Raw genomic sequence first — 19,119 nt, 5'->3', positions numbered from 1 at the left:
GATGTACCAGACCACAGACATGTTGTCCGATTGAATCGCAACTGTTCCCAAGGGAAGAAAGTCCTGAAGTGCTAGCACGCTAAGAGCACTGCTCTCATCTCTAGAACGTTGATATGCAGTAAGGTCTCTGAATTGTTCCACGTGCCTTGGACGGTCCGGCCAAAATGCCCCCACCCGAGGCGGAGGCGTCCATGGTCACCGTGGCGAGAGGGGAGAAGCACAAAGGGCAGCCCCGTGGAGATCTGGGAGTGAAGCCACCACAAGAGGGACCGCTTGCAAGTCTTGCTGATCGCAATGGGATGATGCATAGGAGAGCAAGGTATGACCACTGTACTAAGAGAGTCCACTGTAGGATGCATATTGAGCCTGGCAAGAGGGAGAAGTGCTATAGCAGACGCCATGGACCCTAGAGCCCTCAGGACCAACTCCGCGGAACAGAACTCGAGTGGAGAATGGCCCGCACCTGGAGCTGCAGATTTTGAACTCTGTCCGCAGTGAGGAAGGCTCGTAAAGTCCTTGTGTCTAGCCTGGCCCCTATAAAATCTAAGAGCTGTGTGGGCGCCACGTTGGATTTCTTTGTATTTATTGTAATGCCCAGAAAGGAGCAAGATGGAGAAAGGAGTCTCGCCAATAATAGTAGATGCCTTGTTGGGCGGTAGAAGCCAGTTGTCCAGGTAGGGAAAGACCTGCACCCCTGAAGCCTCAGGTGGGCCGCTACCACTGCTAATACTTTGGTGAACACCCTGGGGCTGTGGTGAGACCAAAGGGAAGGACCCGGAACTGGTAGTGACTGGCTCCCAGCCGAGCGGAGGAACCTCCTGGGCGCCTGTCCATCAGGATGTGGTAGTAGCGTCTTTGAGGTCTATCGAGCACATCCAGTGATTTTCTCCCAGAAGGGGAGAATAGATTGCAGAGTGACCATTGAATTTTTCTTTGGGGACTGCCAGATTCAAGAGAGAAAGGTCTAGAATTGGTCTTAGTTCCCCGTCTTCTTTGGCACTAAAAGAACCTGGAGTAGAACCCTGATGCGATCTGGTCTGGGGGGACGGGCTGGATGGCTCTTTTCTTTAGCAGATGGCCAATTTCTGCCAAAGCGGCCTCCCGTTGACCGGGTGGAACGTCTGGGAGGGACTTCAACTTTGGAAAGTGAAGAAAAGGGATGCGATATCCCCTGGATATGATTTGGAGAACCCAGCGGTCTGATGTAATGGACTCCCATGCCGCTAGGTGCCCCGAAAAACGTTCCTCGACTGCCCCCAGAGGGGAGCAGTCGGGCAACCCCTCAGGGTTGCTGCGCGGGCCGTTCAGAGAAAGGTTCCCTGGACCCGAAGTTTCTGGGAGCCCCTCTGCCTCTAGGGCGGCGTCCTCCCTGTCCTCCTCTGCCACGGAAGGACTGGTTGTCCGGAGCAGGCTGGGACTGCTGCGACTTCCGGAACCACATCTTCTTCTGACCCTTTTGGTTCCTAGAGTAGGGCCTCTGGGGTGCAGAGAAGCGGATTCCGACGGCAGACAGCGTCTTCCCGTCCTTCTCGCTCTGGGTCAACGTTTGTGAGCGGTTTTGCCAAAAGAGCAGAACCATCAAAGGCGTTGCCAAATGGCTTTGAAGGGCTCAGAAAAATCGCAGTGACGGAGCCAGGCCTGACGTCTAGTGACTAGGCCTGGCCCTGCGGCTCTAGCGGCGCCTTCCGTAGCATGGGAGAGTAGCCGCATAGAGGTATTAGTAACTGACCTAAGAGTGGCCATGCGGGTGGAGTGCAGCACCCTGTCCTCCTCCGACATGGACTCTGGGGGAGATGCAGCGTATTCTTTAATGAGATCTCGCTGCATCCTAATGACGTGTGCCAAGTAGTTCAGCCTTTACCGAGAAGGTCGCTGAACTAAACATCCGCTTCCCCAAGCGGTCCATCATCCGAGACTCCTTGCTCGGGGGATGGACTGAGGACTCTCCTGAGCAAGTTCCCTCTTGGTGGCCGCCGCCGTCAACATGGCATCTACCGGAGGCCCCTTACTCCAATGGGCACGGTCGGACGGTGGGCTAAGGATCCTATCGGGCCTCTTAGGAATTGGCTCCACGGTGTCCGGTTCCTTCCACGCCCTGGTGGTAATGAGGTCCACCAGGGGCAGGCCAGGAGGGAGCACCCAAGAGGTAGACGCGCCCGCTCTAAATGGCTCCAAGAACACGGACTCGTCCGAGGAAGACTTGGGCAGACCACTATACGGAGCATTTCCATGATGTCTCCAAATGAGACATCCTCGGGGTGACCGTGGGGAGCCTTCCCTTCCTCCAAGTCCGTGTCTTCCGTGAGAGACTCGGGAGTCAATGTGCCTCCTTTTGCACGTATGCTTGCGAGGACATCCTCTGGGGAGCTGTCAGAGGACTCCTCAAGCAGCAACTTGTTCCATTGGAGCAACTTGGGGCACAGAAGCGGGCTGTCCCAAGGGCCGGATGGTGGAAGCCTGGCCCAGAGCAGAGGAGGCGGGGCGGAGCCGAAACAAGTGCCAGGGTCCGGAGACCCTAAACAGGGCCCTCTCCACTACATCAACGCCGAAGGGCCGACCTCGACCAAAGGATCCGACAATCGGCTCCCCCTCGGATCCGAAGAGTGGATCGAGCCGGCGCCGCGCTCGGATCCGAAGGGACAGTGCGCTCCGACACAGGCGGCGCCGGGCACTGATCCCCTGGATCCGAGGCTCGATCCAGGCTCCGAGGTCGGATCCGATGCACTCGAGGGCAGGGTCGGATCCAAAGTACAAAGTACTATCGGCGCCGACCACCCCGGCTCTGAAGCTGCTCGGCTCCAGCTGCTCCGAACCCAGATAGCGGGTCGGAGAAGGAGCAATCGGTTTGAAAAAGGGTGTTGAGCTCCCAGAGGGAGGCAAGAGCACTCCCATCTGCATCTGGGCCTGGATGAACCTTCTCATCATCCGGTCCAGATCAGCATCGAGAGCATCTCGGCGAGGCTACGAGGTAGGCCTGGAGTGCCTCCTCGATAGCCTCGACGGAGATCGGGTCTCCTCCTCCTCAGGTCCCAGTGAAAACACACTGGAGACCGGAGCCGAGAAGGAGGAGACCGAGCCGACAATGGAGCCAACAACGGGCGGGTGAGAAGCCGCTTGGCTGGCGGGGCGAAACAGAGGTCTCGGCCCGCCGCTTATGGTGCTTCTCCCTCCGGTCCTTTTCTTAGCATCCCTCTCCTCCGAACCAGAAGCGGGAGGTTGAGTCCCAGGAGGAGGAGGGTGCAGAGGGAAACCGTAGGCAGTTACTCGAAGGAGCGGAGGTCGGAGCCGAGTCCGGTAAAGGCCCAAAACAAGCTTGGACCTCCGCTCCTTCAATGCCCTGGGGTTGAACCCTGCACAAATGGAACATCCAGATGTGAGGTGTTCAACCCCCAGGCATCTAACACACAGAGTGTGGCCATCAGCTGGGAAAGCTTATGGCCACACTCGAGCATTTAGAAAATATAGACTTAGGTTGGTCTGCCATCCTAGTCTAACAAAACAGTTACCAAACTAAAGTAACTAAACAACCAATACACACACAGGCCCAACACACACTCTCAACAGCGAGGAGGGATAAAACTTTTAGATTAACTCTAAAGGAAAAATATCAAAGGGGAAACCTACACTTTCACACAAAAAATCAATAAAAACTTCAAAATTCTGATTTTAAACAGTAAAACTACCACTTAGCTTGAGAGCTTGAGAAACAAATCCAGTCACCATGCTGCAAGCGAGATCTGGGGTCATGAGGGTAGAGCAGGGCATTATGGGTGAGGGGAGGAGCTGAGAGCTTGGATCCATAGCTGGAAAACCATGCCGGTTCGGATCCGATATCGGATCCATAACCCACAGGTTGCAGACAAACAAATCTCCTACTTCAGATCCTATGTTAACCTTGTTTCTGGTCCTATACTGCTTGCAACTTCATGCTCTAAGCTACATCATTTGTAAATTTTTGTAATCTAATGTAGAACCTATTAACATTGTTATTGGAGCTTTTCTCCCCAGGACTACATTGAAAACGGGTTCATCTTGGCCCAATGGACAACCCTGGTAAACCAACTGCAAATAAATAAATAAGCCAGCCTAATTAAGTAAATATTATATAGCATACACATTTAAAACAGAAGTTCCAAAATAAAGCAGTTATAGCTACTGATTTACTACAACAACAGATGCAATGGGTACTTACGACTGACAAGCAAAGGACATGCCAAATATAGGAATGCAGCGGAAGATGCCTTCCCACCGGAAGTAGCTCACCATTTTTAGCCACTGTCCACTAATAACACCATGATTGAATGAAGAAACCACTATCTGTAAAGATTGACACAGAGTGAAAAGTCAAAGCTAATAAATACCATGTAGAACCAAACATATAATCAGTAAAACATTCAAGCACCTGTCAGTCAACAGACATTTTACACTAAAGAGGGCACATAATCTTGTGAACCAGAAGCAATACTCCTTCTACTTACAGAATATAATTCTCAGATGTTACACATTTAAATCAGTCGCTTTAAGTTAAAGAAAAGTTTCAAACCATACAGGACGCAATGTTCCACAGTAATTAAAAATATTAAAAAGCAGGTATTTTTTCATAGTCTATAATGTTCCATCTCAATTCTTTTGTATTCTGAGCATTCAGTCTGAAGTTGGCCTCAAGTTACACCAAGTGGCAAATACAGTACATACATTGCATAAATCATCCTCATCAATCTGATAAGACTTGTGGATCCTCAAGCTGCTTGTCAGATACAAGAAAGCAAAACTAGTGCTCCATCCTCAAGATCTTTTCAAGATCTTTTAATTTTTTCCAACCAAAATGCACCAGCAGGTGAAGCTCACTCAGATCAAGTTTGTTGCTCAAAGATACACAGAAACTTGCTGTAAACCTCAAAAAGCAGACTCTTCAGTTCCTCCAGAACTAGAAAAAGGAAGGGGGAAGAGGGAGAGGGATGTCACATTGGATGGATAAGGATGAAAGGATCCAGTGTTATGGTAATATTTAGCTATTGTATTTTATTCATTCCATCGATCCAATCTGAATTGTGGGTTCGAATCCCCAGTTACTTAGTGAATCCAAGGGAAGATCTTGATCTTGAAATCATGACCAGCTTATATGAACTATGAACCTATGACTAGCTTATAACATTCAGTAAAGGTATGTAAGGAAGCCCATGTAGCAGCTGCACAAATCTCATCCACTGAAGAATTCCTGAAGAAGGAAGTGTATGTGACCACCGACCTCACACAATGAGCTTTTGGTCTAAAGGGAAAAGGACAATTACTGGAAGAATAATCAGATTATACATTTGAAGATCCATCTGGACAAAACAATGTTGGAAAGCTTGGAGCCAGGCCTATTAGGAGTAAAAGAAACAAAACAGTTGAGGGTTGTTTCTGATGGCATTACTTCTGTGAAGATTCTATGTGCACAACTAAAGTATGAAGCAAGTATATGCCCTTGTTGAAGTGATTAGGAAAGAAGACTGGCAGATGGATGGATTGATTCAAGCTAGATTCGGTTGTTACCTTTCGAAGAAAGGAGGGGATTAGTGTAAAATGAGCCACAATCTCTGAAAAAGCAAATAAGTTGAGGATGATGATGATACTGCATGTAACTCAGATATTCTGCTGGCTGAGGTTACAGCCATGAAAAATAGGATATTCCAATATAGGAATTTTAATGAAATGGTACACACTGGCTCAAATGGGGACTCTGTTAAGGCCTTTAACACAAAATGGAGGTTCCACAAAGGGACTGGTTCTCTGACTGGAGGGTGAAGCAAGAATGTACCTTTCAGAAAAGTCTTGCAAGATCCATAAGAAGCTTATGAATGGGAGTCGAAATCTTGGTAGAAATTGGAGACTGCGACTAGCTGGATCTTGACAGTTAAATAACTAGAACCCGAGGAAAAAAGGTTGTGAAGTGAAGAAAAGTTTTAAGGACTCAAACACCTCCATTTTCTCCTGTATAATCTATGAGAACATTTCTTCTGGGAAAGAGAAAAAAATTGTACCACCTGTTGAGACAGGAAAGTCATTAACAGAACTTAAGAAACCATGTGGTTAGTTTTAGGTTGAGGAGCTCCAGGTGAGGCAACCTGGAGGGGTGAGAAAAAAGATCTTGTCTGAGATCCTGCCACCAGAGGAGTTCCCTGATGTGATGCCTTTTCAGGGTGAAGCAGATTTGCCTGGGTCGGTATGGGGCAATGAGGATCATCATCCTTTGCATCTGACTGCCTTCTGTATGAACCAGCAGTATCAGGGGCAGGGAGGAAACATAAAGAAGAAGACTGGCCATTGTTAAATTAGAGAAGTCTCTGTGGGACTGCCCCTTTGGGTGAATTAAGGTGAAATAATTGCTGCACTCGATGTTGACTAGGGAAGTCAAGAGAATGTAGCAAGGATAGCCTCAGTGGCAAAATATTTGATGAGCTAACTTTGAATTTTGAAACCACTTGTGAGGCAAAAGAATAAATCTGCTGTGTCTTTTGGAGAAATAGCAAACACTTCCAGGAATGTGCATTGCTGTCAAGAAGCTATGCAAAGTGATCACCCAATGCCACGGTCTCATAACTTTCCTGCATAGGGGTAAGATCTGCTTCCTCCCTGCCTGCTGAACCACAATTATGTTTTTTGTTTGCATGGAAATCATCCCTGGAGGCAAGAAGTCCTGAAGTTCCTCCAGCTCTAGGAGGACTACTGTCATCTCTAGGATACTTATCTAAAAGTTGCCTCTTGCTCTATCCGTGTACATTGGCCCATCCTCTCCTGATAATATACCCCCCCACCCCAAGCAGGAGTCCATGGCTATCATTGCTGATGGTGGGAGCAACAGAAAGGGTCTCCCTTGTGAGATCACCAAGAAGGCTAACCATCAACAAATCTGACTCCTGCTAAAACTAGTAATTCTGAAGGGCCCTGCCAGTGAATCAGTCAGTTGTGATCATTGCACTCTGAGCAACCATTGTAGAATTCCCATATGGAGACATGCTACGTGAACTATTAGGATAGATGAAGCCATTGAGGAGTAGAACTCTTAGAACAAAAACTGCAGGAGGAGGTGGAAGCAAAGCAGATTCTGAACTGCAAGCCTTAATGACTGGACTCTTTTTTGAGGAATAAATATGAAGTAGGACTTTGCATCAAAGTGGCAACCAATCAGCTGTATGATTTAGGTTGGCTATAGTTGTGATTTTCTTTAGTTGACATTAATGTCTAAGGCCATCAAAACTAAAGCAAATAGTCCCTGGCCTTGACATGAGACTCTCATGACATGGCAGCAAACAGCCAGCTGTCCAGGTAAAGGAACACTGAGCACGAGCAGCCAAAATTCATTGCTACCATCACTATGCACCTGAAAAATAAATGGAAGACTGTGGTGAGACTGAAAGAGAGGGAAATGAACTGGAAGTGACTGGCCCTCATGCACATTAGAAACCTTCTAGATGGTTTTACTATTTTGATGTGGAGGTAAGCATCCTGAAGGTCAGTCCAGCACATCCAAAAATTTGCTGGTAAGCAGGACAAAATTGCTTGGACTGTGAACATTCTGAAGTGGGTCTTTTTGACATACTGGTTGAGTTTGCTTGGGTCCAATATTGGCCTGTAGCCTTGTTTTTCTTTGGAACCAAAAAGAACCTGCCCCTGCCTGGTCCAGTGGAATCTTTTCAATCACGTCTTTTGAAAAGGAGATATGATTTCTCTCATGGCTGCTTCTCACTGGTGGGGCAGTACATCTGGAAGTGGCTGCTTGGGAACTGCAAGTGTATTGAAAAAGGGTATCTAATAGACTTTGGTTATTATGCCCCTGACCCAAGAATCCTGCGTGACAGCCATCCACATGGGGAAGCAAAGAAATGAATGATGCATAACTGCCTCCAGAGGTGAGCAGTTGGGCAGCCCTTCAGGGAAGGTTAGGATGTGGACCTCCATGAACTCTGTGTCTGTGTCCATTAAAGGGGTTGCCTCTGCCATGGCCACCCCTTTCAAAGATGGATGCTGAGATTTTTCATACCATAAGACATGAACCCCTTTTTTTCCTACTATAAGATTTCTGTGGGGTTTCAGACTAAGCACCTAATACAAACAGTGATTGCCCATCTTCTTCACACTTCAGCATTCTTTCTTTAACCAATGGACTAAACAAGGATAATCCATAAGAGAAACTGATAAAGGATGATTTAAAATGGTCTATAAAATCATAGAAGTGATGTCTTAATATTACAAATATTTCCATCAGTTGCATTGTGTATGAGCTGCATGGAGAGATCTGTAATACTACAACTCATGCCCAAAGTGGCTTTTAGCTGTTTTCTACAGTGAGGAGTGGGTGGCCTTTTCGGAGAGGCTAATGCTTGCTCTGCCAAATCTCTATGAATCCAGTGCCTGTGTGTGGCACAGTTCAAGATTTGTAAAGCAAAGGTGCCAGAAGCATAAACCTACTTCCCTAGCTTGTCCATCGCTCTAGACTCCCTGTTTGGTTGATGGACAGATGGTCTTTAATTGGCACGTTCATGATGATGGAAATCAGCCAAGGGACTCTTGGACAAAAACAGCCTATCCTTGGGGACGGAGAATTTTGTCAGGTTTCTTCAGGACACTTTCAGAAGAGTTAGGTTCTTGCCATGCTCCCCTGGCAGCCAGATAGAGAAGCTGGCCCACCGAATGAAACAACCAAGAAGTAGCAGGGGCCAAACATATGCCTCAAATAGGACCTGCTCATCCTGACAGGGGAGATCTATGTGCCAATTTCCCCCATTGATGCAGGAGTTCTAAGACCTCATTAAAGTTGAAACCTTCAGAAGGAGATTTGGGGATCCCTCTAGAGCCTCTAGTTGATGTGCCTCCTCTTGCATATTCTCTTCTTCAGAACCTTAAGTTGTTAAGTTGTGTAGAATCTAAGTCATCAGGGGATTGGTCCTGCAGCTGGACAGTACATTTGAGGTCACTGGCTCAGCTATGACCTTGAGAAGTATAAGAGGGTCAAGACAGAGATCAGAGATAAAAGGGCACCAACAGGAGGAGAAGGAGCTGACAACAGTGAAGCGTGTGTAGCAGCTGTTGGAGAAGAGGCTATGATCCTCCCCATAACCTCAAAAGGAGAGCTCATGTCCGCTTGATACATGGAACTCACTTAAGTGCCACTGCTGTCCCTTCTACAGAAGAGACAGGTGGCCCTGACGAAGGAATCCCTGAACTTGATAGAGGCTACAGTACCAGTATCCTTGAGTCCATCTACTCTCAATTCAGATGAGTCCAACACTGAAAAATGGTACTATATGTGAAAGACAGTACTGAAGTGTCAACATCAAGATGTCACTACAGAGATGCACTCAAATCAATAATCTGGGGTTGACTGAATCAGATGGGAAACCTTTGGAGCCAAAGGCTGGGTTGCAGTCTCTTCTGAAGTCACCAGCTTCAAGCAGGTAAGTTGACCCCTAAAGTATCAGATAAGAAAGTCAGACTGGGGGGAAAGCAAGTAAAAGTAATGAGGGACCCACCTGCTCCACCTTCACAGTGGAGGAAGATGGGAGAACACCTATGTTGATCTACATCTTGATCAAAGTCTTTATCACATGATCCAACTCCAACACAACGGTACTCCTACAGGTCCTGGAAGTACCTTATCGATGACTGATATGGGGACCAAGAAGGGAAACATGAAAGCTCCCTCTCAGAAGACATGTACCTCGAATCAGGAGCTCAAATTTCTTATCTTCAACAGTAATCGGTTCTGAGGAGAGTGGAGCAAATATTAGAGATATCAATGGAACCGAAGAACCAATCGGCTCCAATCTGACAACTTTTGTGGGTCTGGCACCAGGACACTCTTGTCAGTTTTCTCTTTTTGGGATCCTAATGCCTGTCATTGCCTTTGGACTGTTTTTTTTTTTTTTTTTTTTTGCTGTGACTGTTTCAGTCCTTTTTATGCTTGTCTGCCTCTGGCTCCAGGGGCAACATGCCTTTAAGTCACTAAGATGCTCCTCCTGTCTGATAAGGCATGCTGACCAAATGCTTTGCAGATGGAGCAGCTCAGGCATAAGGTGCTACACACCCACATATACAACATACTGTTCATGCAAATCCTGAAGTGGGATTTTGTGCCCACACTGAAAACACTTATTAAAGCCTTTTTCTCCTTGCTACCTTCCATAATTAGCACAATGACCAGTGAACAACAACAAAGTAACCAGCTGGAAAAACTCAGTATGAATATACAGACAAATGTATAACCTCTCAGAACTGAAGAGAGAAAAGTCTAAACTACTCTAATGTGTGTGTGTGTGTGTGTATACATATATATTATTTTTGCATAGAGAGGATGAAATGCAGCCAAAAAGCTCAACAAAAGAAGCTCAAAGACAAAAGAAGGTAGAAAGAAGACTGTAATACACTAAAGGCTGCTGAAATTTCTAAGAAATGGTGCACTTAGCCTTGCTGAAGATCAAAAACTTGTCTTGAACACTGGGGAGATAAACAAGATCTGAGAAAGTGTCACCTGCTGGTGTATTATGGGTAGGAACATTTCAAAAGAGCTTGTGGCTACAGCAGTAGTTTTGTTGGCTCAGATCCAACAAGTAGCTCAAGGACACACAAGTCATATCAGACAGATGGGATCAATAAAATATTGCTAATTACAATTAAGTAACACAAAATTGAGGTATGAAGCAGACACGCAGCTTTACAATGTTTATATCTTTTCCTCAATAAGCACTGTTACACAATATATTTGCATGTTTTTTTTTTAAAACTACAATATACACTGTTCTTTATATGGAAACACTGAAGCAAAATGTTTATAATATTACAATCAATGTGAAAAAAAACAAAGGGCAATTAAGTTAACAGATGCACCAGCTAAATGTAATGCAAACATTAACAGTAAAAAAAAAAAACTGTAGAACTAAAGACCAAAGAAAATACTAGCTTACTAAAAGGAACAGTAAATGCTTTCATTCCAACATACAGAACTTCATCAGACTGAACTTCTCACAAATGCAGTCAGTTAAAATACACAGAATACAGCATCATAACAAAAAATACAATGGATTCATACCTCTCAACGGTACCGAATTCCTCAGTATTTCCCGGCTTTGGCCTCAAAATAATAGGGTGCCACGAATTCCCGACTGACCCCTTAAAATCCCAGTTTCATTTTCCTACTGATGTTACCACTAAGTTATTGAAGTGTCTCTTGTAAAATATGACATTTTCTTATACAGTATTAATAATTACAACCAGTGAGCAGTGCCAGATATTGTTTAGAAAATGTATCTGTATGAAATACTTGTTGTTCCTTTAATGTTGTAGGGGAATTAAGAGTAATATTTAAAAAGTGTCATGGATTTAGTCTTTGCTCACAAATGTAGCTAGGTCACCAGGCACCAATTAAAACTCACATATTCTCTATGAAGGGTAAAAAATATGTAAAACTGTTTGCTACTAATTTAAAAAGCAGTTTGTTATAGCTAAATGACTAGGCGCATTAGCACAACTGCAAATCCAGTATCGGCATTTATGTATGAAGCCGGCACTGGACTGCCAGTCTGCTGCACCATCACAGTATGACTGTTTACCGAAGTAAAGCTGACAATATCATGCTCACACTCGCAAGCATGTACATAATTACAGAAAGTGGTCTTACTGAGCCTGGAAAGGGCAGCTAGGTAAAGCAGTCACCAAGTGCCTTCCTGTTTAATTCACACCATGAATGTTTGTCTAAAATGGAACAAGAAAATCTGGAGCTTCTCTGAACCAAGGTAGTTAAGTGACTGAAAATGAGTCTGTGTATAAATTAGGGGAGCTGAATGCCCACACTCTGAAGAGAAATAATCAGACTGGTAATTTTACTTATGTTCGTTATGTTTAACTCCCCCTATATTACTGACAGATTAGAATTTAAACAGTTGCGCAATGACACCACAGCAACCAGTCTTGTAATCCCCATCTTATTATTAATCCAATAGCCTAGCACTTCATATTTTGATTGACTGAATCTCAACACAATGCGTGTTTAGTGGCTGAAACATACACCTAACTGACTTGTTCAGTAAAGGTTGAAGAAGAGAGTACGTGTAGGCATAATATGAATTAAAAGATGTGTGGCAATGGCATGATCTGCTGTTAGAGTAAACAATAGGTATATCCTTAAGGCATAATGTTTATGCAGACATATTTTGTTGAAGATAAATGCACCGGACAGTATAACTTCCTTCTTACGTACGGTAAACAGAAAAAAAGAATAAGAAATTTAATTACAAACTGATCAGCATAGCAGACATTAGGAATGCAAAGCTGTTTTTTTGTTTAATCTTTTAGTTTGGAGTTTTGAAAAGACAGACAAAAGCTGCTAATGAAGCCTGAAGTTCACATTTTGCCTTAAATAACCGAACAGTTTCTTTGTACGGGCAAACATTGCTGAGAAAATTGTGTATCCATCAGTTTGTAAAAGCAATAGTGAAAACAAGCAGAGGTAGATGAAATATGGGAAAAAAATAAAGCTCGAGTTTAGCCAGTTGTATTATCATTCCAGAAAGAGAGCAAAAGCAAACGTTATTTTGCTGATGGATCTCAATGGCTACACATTTATAATAATTTATAGTATCAATATTTGAAAAGTACAGTTTTGTACCTACCATAAATGTAGATGTCCGACAGGAATGCATCTGCAGTCCTTACAAATGGGTTGTCCTGTCGTCAGGCAGCCCTTTTCCAAAGTATAGCTGCAGTTCTTCGGGTATAAAGGCATCAGCCGACGCCATTTTCCTCAGTGTTTCTTGCCCCAGATGCCAGGTGCCCTCTTGGAAGGCTAAATTTGGATAAATGCCAATGATTCCAAATAGTAGAGAGCAAACACAAAAATAAGCATGTATGTACATATATACAAACAAATACACCATAATAGATTCCCCAGCTAGCTATAAGATGGGCAAATACCCTAGGAGCACCACAGACTGACTGCAGATGCATTCCTATCGGACATCTACATTTATGGTAGGTACAAAACTGTACTATGTCCTTCAAGGATGCATCTGCAGTCCTTACAAATGGGTAGAATACCATAGCCAAACTGGGGGAGGTGGAAAAATAAAGTTATGGTGTAGTTAGGATCCCAAACAGCAGTGGCAAAACCTGCTCGGGATCTAGAGTATAAAGGTAAATTATAATGCTTGGCAAATGTATGCACAGAGCTCCAAGTAGCAGCCTCTAAAATGTCCTTGGTAGCCACTCCTCGTAAGAAGGCTGTGGTAGTGGCTGTAGCTCTTGTAGAGTGAGGCCTGATGTTCTCTGGAGTTTTCTTTCCATGGTAGGAGTAACAAAATCTAATGCAATTTCCTATCTACTTGGAGATTGTCTGTTTTGAAATTGCTTTTCCTTCCTTCCTGTTGCATATGCTACCAGTAGCTGGTCAGTTTTCTATTGCCCTTGGTCCTGTCCAGGTAGTAGCGTAATTGCCTATGTACATCCAAGGTATGCAGCAGTCTTTCTCCCTGTTCTGTGGGTTGGGGAAGAATGTAGGTAGGTGGATAGCCTGATTTAAAGAAACTCTGGAGACCACCTTAGGCATAAAGGAAGGATTTGTTCTCATGGACTCTATCTTGATGGAAGATCAGGAAGGGTTGTACTGCCATTAATGCCTGAAGCTCAGAGACCCTTCTTGCTGAAGTGATTGCCAGCAGGAAGGCAGTCTTCCATGATAAGTATTGTAAATCTGCTGTTGCTGCTGGTTAGGAGGAAGTGTCAATTTTTCTAGCACAAAGTTCAAGTCCCATGCTGGTAATGGTGGCTTCCTAGGAGGCTTTACATTTTTAATTCCTCTCAGAAACTGTCTGAGCAGAAGATGTGAGAAGACAGGAGGATCCAAGTCGTATTCTGCTGAAATAGCTGATGCATGAATCTTGATGGAGGAATAGGACAGGCCTGTGTGGAAGAGCTCTGCCAAGTATTCCAGGATGTTGGCTATGTTTACCAGTGACACATCTTCTCCTTTTGCAGTACTCCAAATGAGAAATCTTTTCCATTTTGCTGAATAATTTTTTCTTGTTGAGGGTCTGCGAGCCTCAAGGATAATGTCTTTAACCCTTTGGGATAAATTAGGGTTAATTGGTCTTATGCAATGTTCCAGGCAGTCAGCTGCAGAGTTTTCAGGTTTGGATGCAGATTGTTGAAGTTGTTCTGTGTTAACAGCAAGGGAACCAGGGGTAGTGGCCAGATTTGTTCCCGAGACATGCTCCTCAGTAATGGGTACCAATGTTGCCTTGGCCAGTCTGGAGCTATCAGAATGATCCTTGGACGGTCCTCTTTGATCTTCAATAGCACCCTGTGCATCAAAGGAAGCGGTGGGAATGCATATGCTGTCAGGTTTTTCCAACTGAAGGATAGGGAGTCCACCTTCCAAGCAAGTGGGTTGCAGAATTTCTTTAGCTGGTGATTGCGTGGGGATGCAAATAAGTCTATTTCTGGAAGCCCCCATTTTCTTGTAATGGTTTTGAAGATGTCCGGATGTAGCATCCATTCGTGGGCATCCGTGGTAGTCCTGCTTAATATATCTGCTAGAATGTTTTCTTTTCCTGGTACAAAAACTGCTTTTAACTGAATGTTGTAGCTCAGGGCCACATTCCAGAGGTCCAGTGCCATCCGGCAAAGAGGATACGAATGTGTGCCTCCCTGTTTGTTGATGTACCACATAACTGTGGTGTTGTCTGTCCTTATCATCAATAGACCTTGTTGGAGAAATAGTCTGAATGCCTGAATTGCTAGTTTTACTGCCAGCACTTCCTTTAGATTTATGTGTAGGTGCAGCTGGTCTTGAGTCCATAAGCCTTGTATGCACTTGTCCAGCATGTGTGCCCCCCAACCGAGGTCTGAGGCGTCCGTCGTGATGGTCTGGCTTGGTTGAGTACTGTGGAAGGGCAATCCTGTGTTTGATTGACAAGCCTGAGCCCACCATAGGAATTCTTGCTTCAGACATGGAATAATTGGAATCTGAGTTTCCAAGCTGTGCTTGTGTTGAGACCATAAATTCCTTAGGTACCACTGTAGTTTTCTCATATGCAGTCTGGCAAGAGGAACCAATATTATGCAGGATGCCATGAAGCCCAAGGCTTGCAGTACTTTTCTTGCTGTCAGATGGTTCTGCTTTGTTAATGCCAAGAAGTAGAGAGGTAGCTGCTGCTGTTTTTCTACTGTTAGGAATGCCATTTGCTTTGATGTGCCCAACTCTGCACCCAAAAAGGTTATTCTCTGGGATGGTATCAGTCTTGACTTTTTTATATTGACTGTGTATCCCAGGGCTTGTAGCAAGTAAATGACCCTCTGTAAGTCTTCTGCTAGCTTGTTTTTGTTGTCCGCTTGTATCAGGCCAGGTAGGGTAGATTTGGATTCCCTGAAGCCTGCAATGAGCAATTACTGATGCCAGGCATTTCGTGAACACTCTGGGCAGTAGATAAGCCAAAGGGCAATGCTGAGAATTGATAATGCTCTGATCCTGCAAGAAATCTGAGGTATCTTCTGCAATTTGGTCGTATGGGGACGTGCAGGTATGCCTCCTTGAGATCTAGAGTTACCAGCCAAGACTCCTTGCCCAGCATGGGAAGAAGCTGCTGTAGTGTCAGCATTTTGAATTTTGGAACAATGAGGAATGTGTTTAAAGCGGACAGGTCGAGAATAGGTCTCCATTTGCTCTTTTCTTGGTACCAAGAAGAGTCTGGAGTAAAATCCTTTCCTTGCTCCATAGATGGTACCTTTTCCACAGCTCTCATCTTTAATAATTGGGATATTTGTTTTAGAGCTTCTGCCTTTTGATTTGGAGGTAGGTTTGGCATTCCTCTCTTCCCTGGTAGAGTATGGAAGTGAAACCTGTAGCCTTGGTCTATTGTCTGTAAAATCCACTTGTCTCTTGTGATGTAATGCCAGTTTATTGAAAATAAGGCTAGCTTCCGCCTAAAGGTGCTTCTAGTTGCTCCTGGTAGCAAGTCACTGTGATTGTCCTGTAGTTGTGGTGGTGGCTGCGTCCGTGGCTGTACCTCGCTGGTTGTTACTCTGCCACTGGCGTCCCCTGTAGGCACCCCTGGATTGGCTTCTGCCTCTTGAACGCCTATTCCTGCCCCTCTGAGCTCTGGATGAGTCTGGAAAGGACCAATTCTTGGAGGGCCAATTCCTGCTAAACCTTAGCGGTTGGACCTGTAAGAAATCTTTTACCGTTTGGACAGATTTTGCCTTCTCTTCCATTTTCTTCAGCACCTGTTGTGCAGGAGAGCCAAACAAATTGATCTTATCCATAGGAGCATCTAGTAGTTTGGACTTGACATGGTCTGGTAAGGCCTGCTCTTTTAACCATGCATGCCTTCTGATAACTGTGCCAGTCATGGCTGATCTAGAGGAAGCCTCCAGTGCATCATAGCCGCATTTTAAGGAATGGTTACTGACTTGCTGAATGTTATGTACCATTTCCTGAACAGATTTTTTGTCTAATGATTCATCAGAGGACAGTTTTTTGGTCAACTGGTCCAGCATAAATTCTTGATACTGGATCATGTGAAATTGACAGTTCAAGGCCCTAGCTGAAAGAGTAGCAGAAGTGTAAACTTTTTACCCCATCTCTCTAAGGATCTGGATTCCCTTTCTGAGGGAGGGTTCTTAGCAGAAGTAGCTGCTACAGCCTTGGGTCCTTGGGAGATAGTCTCGGGATCTGCAAAAGGAGCCTTATACAAATGGTAATGTGTGGGACCCTGTAGTATCTATCAGGCTTAGCAGGGCCGGAGGTAGAGAATCAGGAGCAGTACAAGCATCATTAAATGCATCATCTACAACAGAAAGAACTGGAGGAATGGCTAAAGGCCTATGTTGTGGTAAATGCAGAAAGGAGTAATCTCTGGTTCTGACCGACCGGCACTTGCGAACAGCTTCTCTTGGCCCGCCACGCCGGCAAGAAAGACTGAGGAAAATGGCGTCGGCTGATGCCTTTATACCCGAAGAACTGCAGCTATGACGTCGGGTGAAGTGCGACACCAGCCGAGGCCAGACCCAGACTTTGGAATCCGGCTGACCGAAGGGCTGCCTGACGACAGGACAACCCATTTGTAAGGACTGCAGATGCATCCTTGAAGGACATCATGTACACAATTCATAGTGTTCTGTTAGTTGTCTCACTATCTAATAGAACAAAACAATTTACTTCAAGTTTAATATCTAACTGAAATGTCTGCTTTCATCTGCTAAGCTACTGTTTTAGTCCGCTATACAGAAAAGAAAAAAACATTACCGGTAATTGGTCAGTAGTAACGTTCTCAAAAAATTAAAATGTTCTTTAACTAAAATGAGAACCAATGTATTCTGAAGTATGCACATTATCCCTCAAAATTAAATATAACATTTATATAATTAACTCATATTTGTTTTTGTAAATGTTTTCTGGCAAATCGCGGAGGACTGAAGTCAGTGATGACATATATACGAGTTTCAGAGTTCACATCCTTCATAAAATATATACAAACACAAATCTGTTATTCTATCAGCTTTCTAAGTTTATAAGATCAATACTTAAATTCTGTCCCTATTTTTGGGCCTTTGTCCCCCATTATACTGATCTTTGACCAGATTTTGTGACTAACATGTTGACAGGTATGACTGTAACATACCCTTTTGATGTGGATTGGGGAACTGCAAGAAGTATTACATTTTCAACACCCAAAGGAGGATGGCTCCTCCTGATAAAGAGATACAGGTAGACTTGCGTGCATGGTTTATGATTATAAAGATATCAAATGAGAGCACCATTTAATCACCCAAACCAATCTTGCACAAAATGATGTCCTCATTCTACAAGACTCAAAAATGCACCAGTTTTACATTACGAGTTTCCTACAGCTGTTGTCATTGCCCCTTATGTTGTAGTGGTGGAACTCAGATAATTTTTGATTGTCTTTCTGTACAGACCATTTTGTTATGCGGAATGTTAATGAGATAGAGTCCCAAGGAAATTTTTAGTTGCTGTCTGATTCAGAGTGCTGCTGACCGTTTGTCTGTTTTACTGCTGTTTTAATTCTGTCGTTAGTTCTCATCATGTCTGATCACTCACTTCTCCCAGCTTTAAAAAAAATGATGAGCTCCTGAAGCTACGGAAAAGAACTAGCTGGGATTTAGATCTTCACCTAATGCAGTGAAACAGCAGGGGAACTGTAATGGGAAGGTTATACCAAGAGTAAGATCAGAGCTTTCTGGGCTCAGAGACAGACTTCTTCTCCTGGATATGTTGTAGTAGCGGAAGTAGAAAAGAAGAAACCCTTTTGCCAACACTGACAACATAAGCAGCAGTCCCAGAAAGCGAGCTACTTCTGACAGCAGCAGTCATGTCGAGTTCAGGTCACTTTGTTTATAAGTGATTGAACATGATCTGGAAAATAGAGGAAAGTACCAGAGTTTTCACAGTGCAGGCAGAGTGCAGTGCATGTAGTGACGGAGATTTAAATGAGGGGCAGGTGAGGAGCATGAACAGGTAGCGGTGCTTTTGTGTGAATGTGACTTGTGATGGGAACTGGTTTGGAAAAAATTGTGCTATATTAACAGAATTAAAAACAAAAAATACTATTTATTGATGTTATACCTTCGGCCAGGCTGTTTGGTACACAGGAGCATGATGTACAGCAAAATTCTAAAGTGAAGTTATGTTCTACACTGTGTTGAGGGGTGCACAGTAGAAATGTGTCAGGTCAGGTAACTAAGATGTTAACTCTTGGCCATCCTTTGAGAAATTACTATTTCCCTAGCAATTACAATAAATAGGTAAATAGGTCAGTGGAATGTGGGTTAGATTTACTCTCTAAAGTTTGAGTTTGGACAAATGGGGGAATATCTCAGTTAATTAGGGTATTATCATTTGAAGTTAACAGGATCAAGCAAAATGAAACCAGGTTTGCAAACATATGTAAAAAGTGTTATGAAACATTAATGTTTAAGATGTCAACTGGAATAGAAATTGTTACAAGTAGTGTTTTTGTGTGTCTTTTGCACAGGCTTGGAAATTTTGGAGGAGGTATATTTGATGTACATACACATTTCTTGAAGGGTAAGGGTTCAGTGTGGGAAGGAAGGGCTCTATGGTGTTGC

General features: G+C 44.2%; 1 protein-coding gene across 1 annotated transcript in view; it reads right to left on the bottom strand.

Moving 5' to 3' along the window:
- The window catches only part of SLC38A10 (solute carrier family 38 member 10), a gene marked incomplete in the record, with an annotated part of 1,157,663 nt that overhangs the window by 824,033 nt on the left and 314,511 nt on the right, over positions 1-19,119 (bottom strand). Inside the window, 1 exon segment of the mRNA XM_044072422.1 lies at positions 4,193-4,317. Within this exon segment, the coding sequence (XP_043928357.1) occupies positions 4,193-4,317 (125 nt within the window).

This window comes from Protopterus annectens, chromosome 5.part0 (genome assembly GCF_019279795.1).
Source record: "Protopterus annectens isolate FY-2018-M chromosome 5.part0, PAN1.0, whole genome shotgun sequence".
NCBI classification, from domain to species: domain Eukaryota; kingdom Metazoa; phylum Chordata; order Ceratodontiformes; family Protopteridae; genus Protopterus; species Protopterus annectens.
The sequence above is the reverse complement of the archived record's forward strand: the minus strand, read 5'-3'. Positions and strand labels throughout refer to the sequence as shown.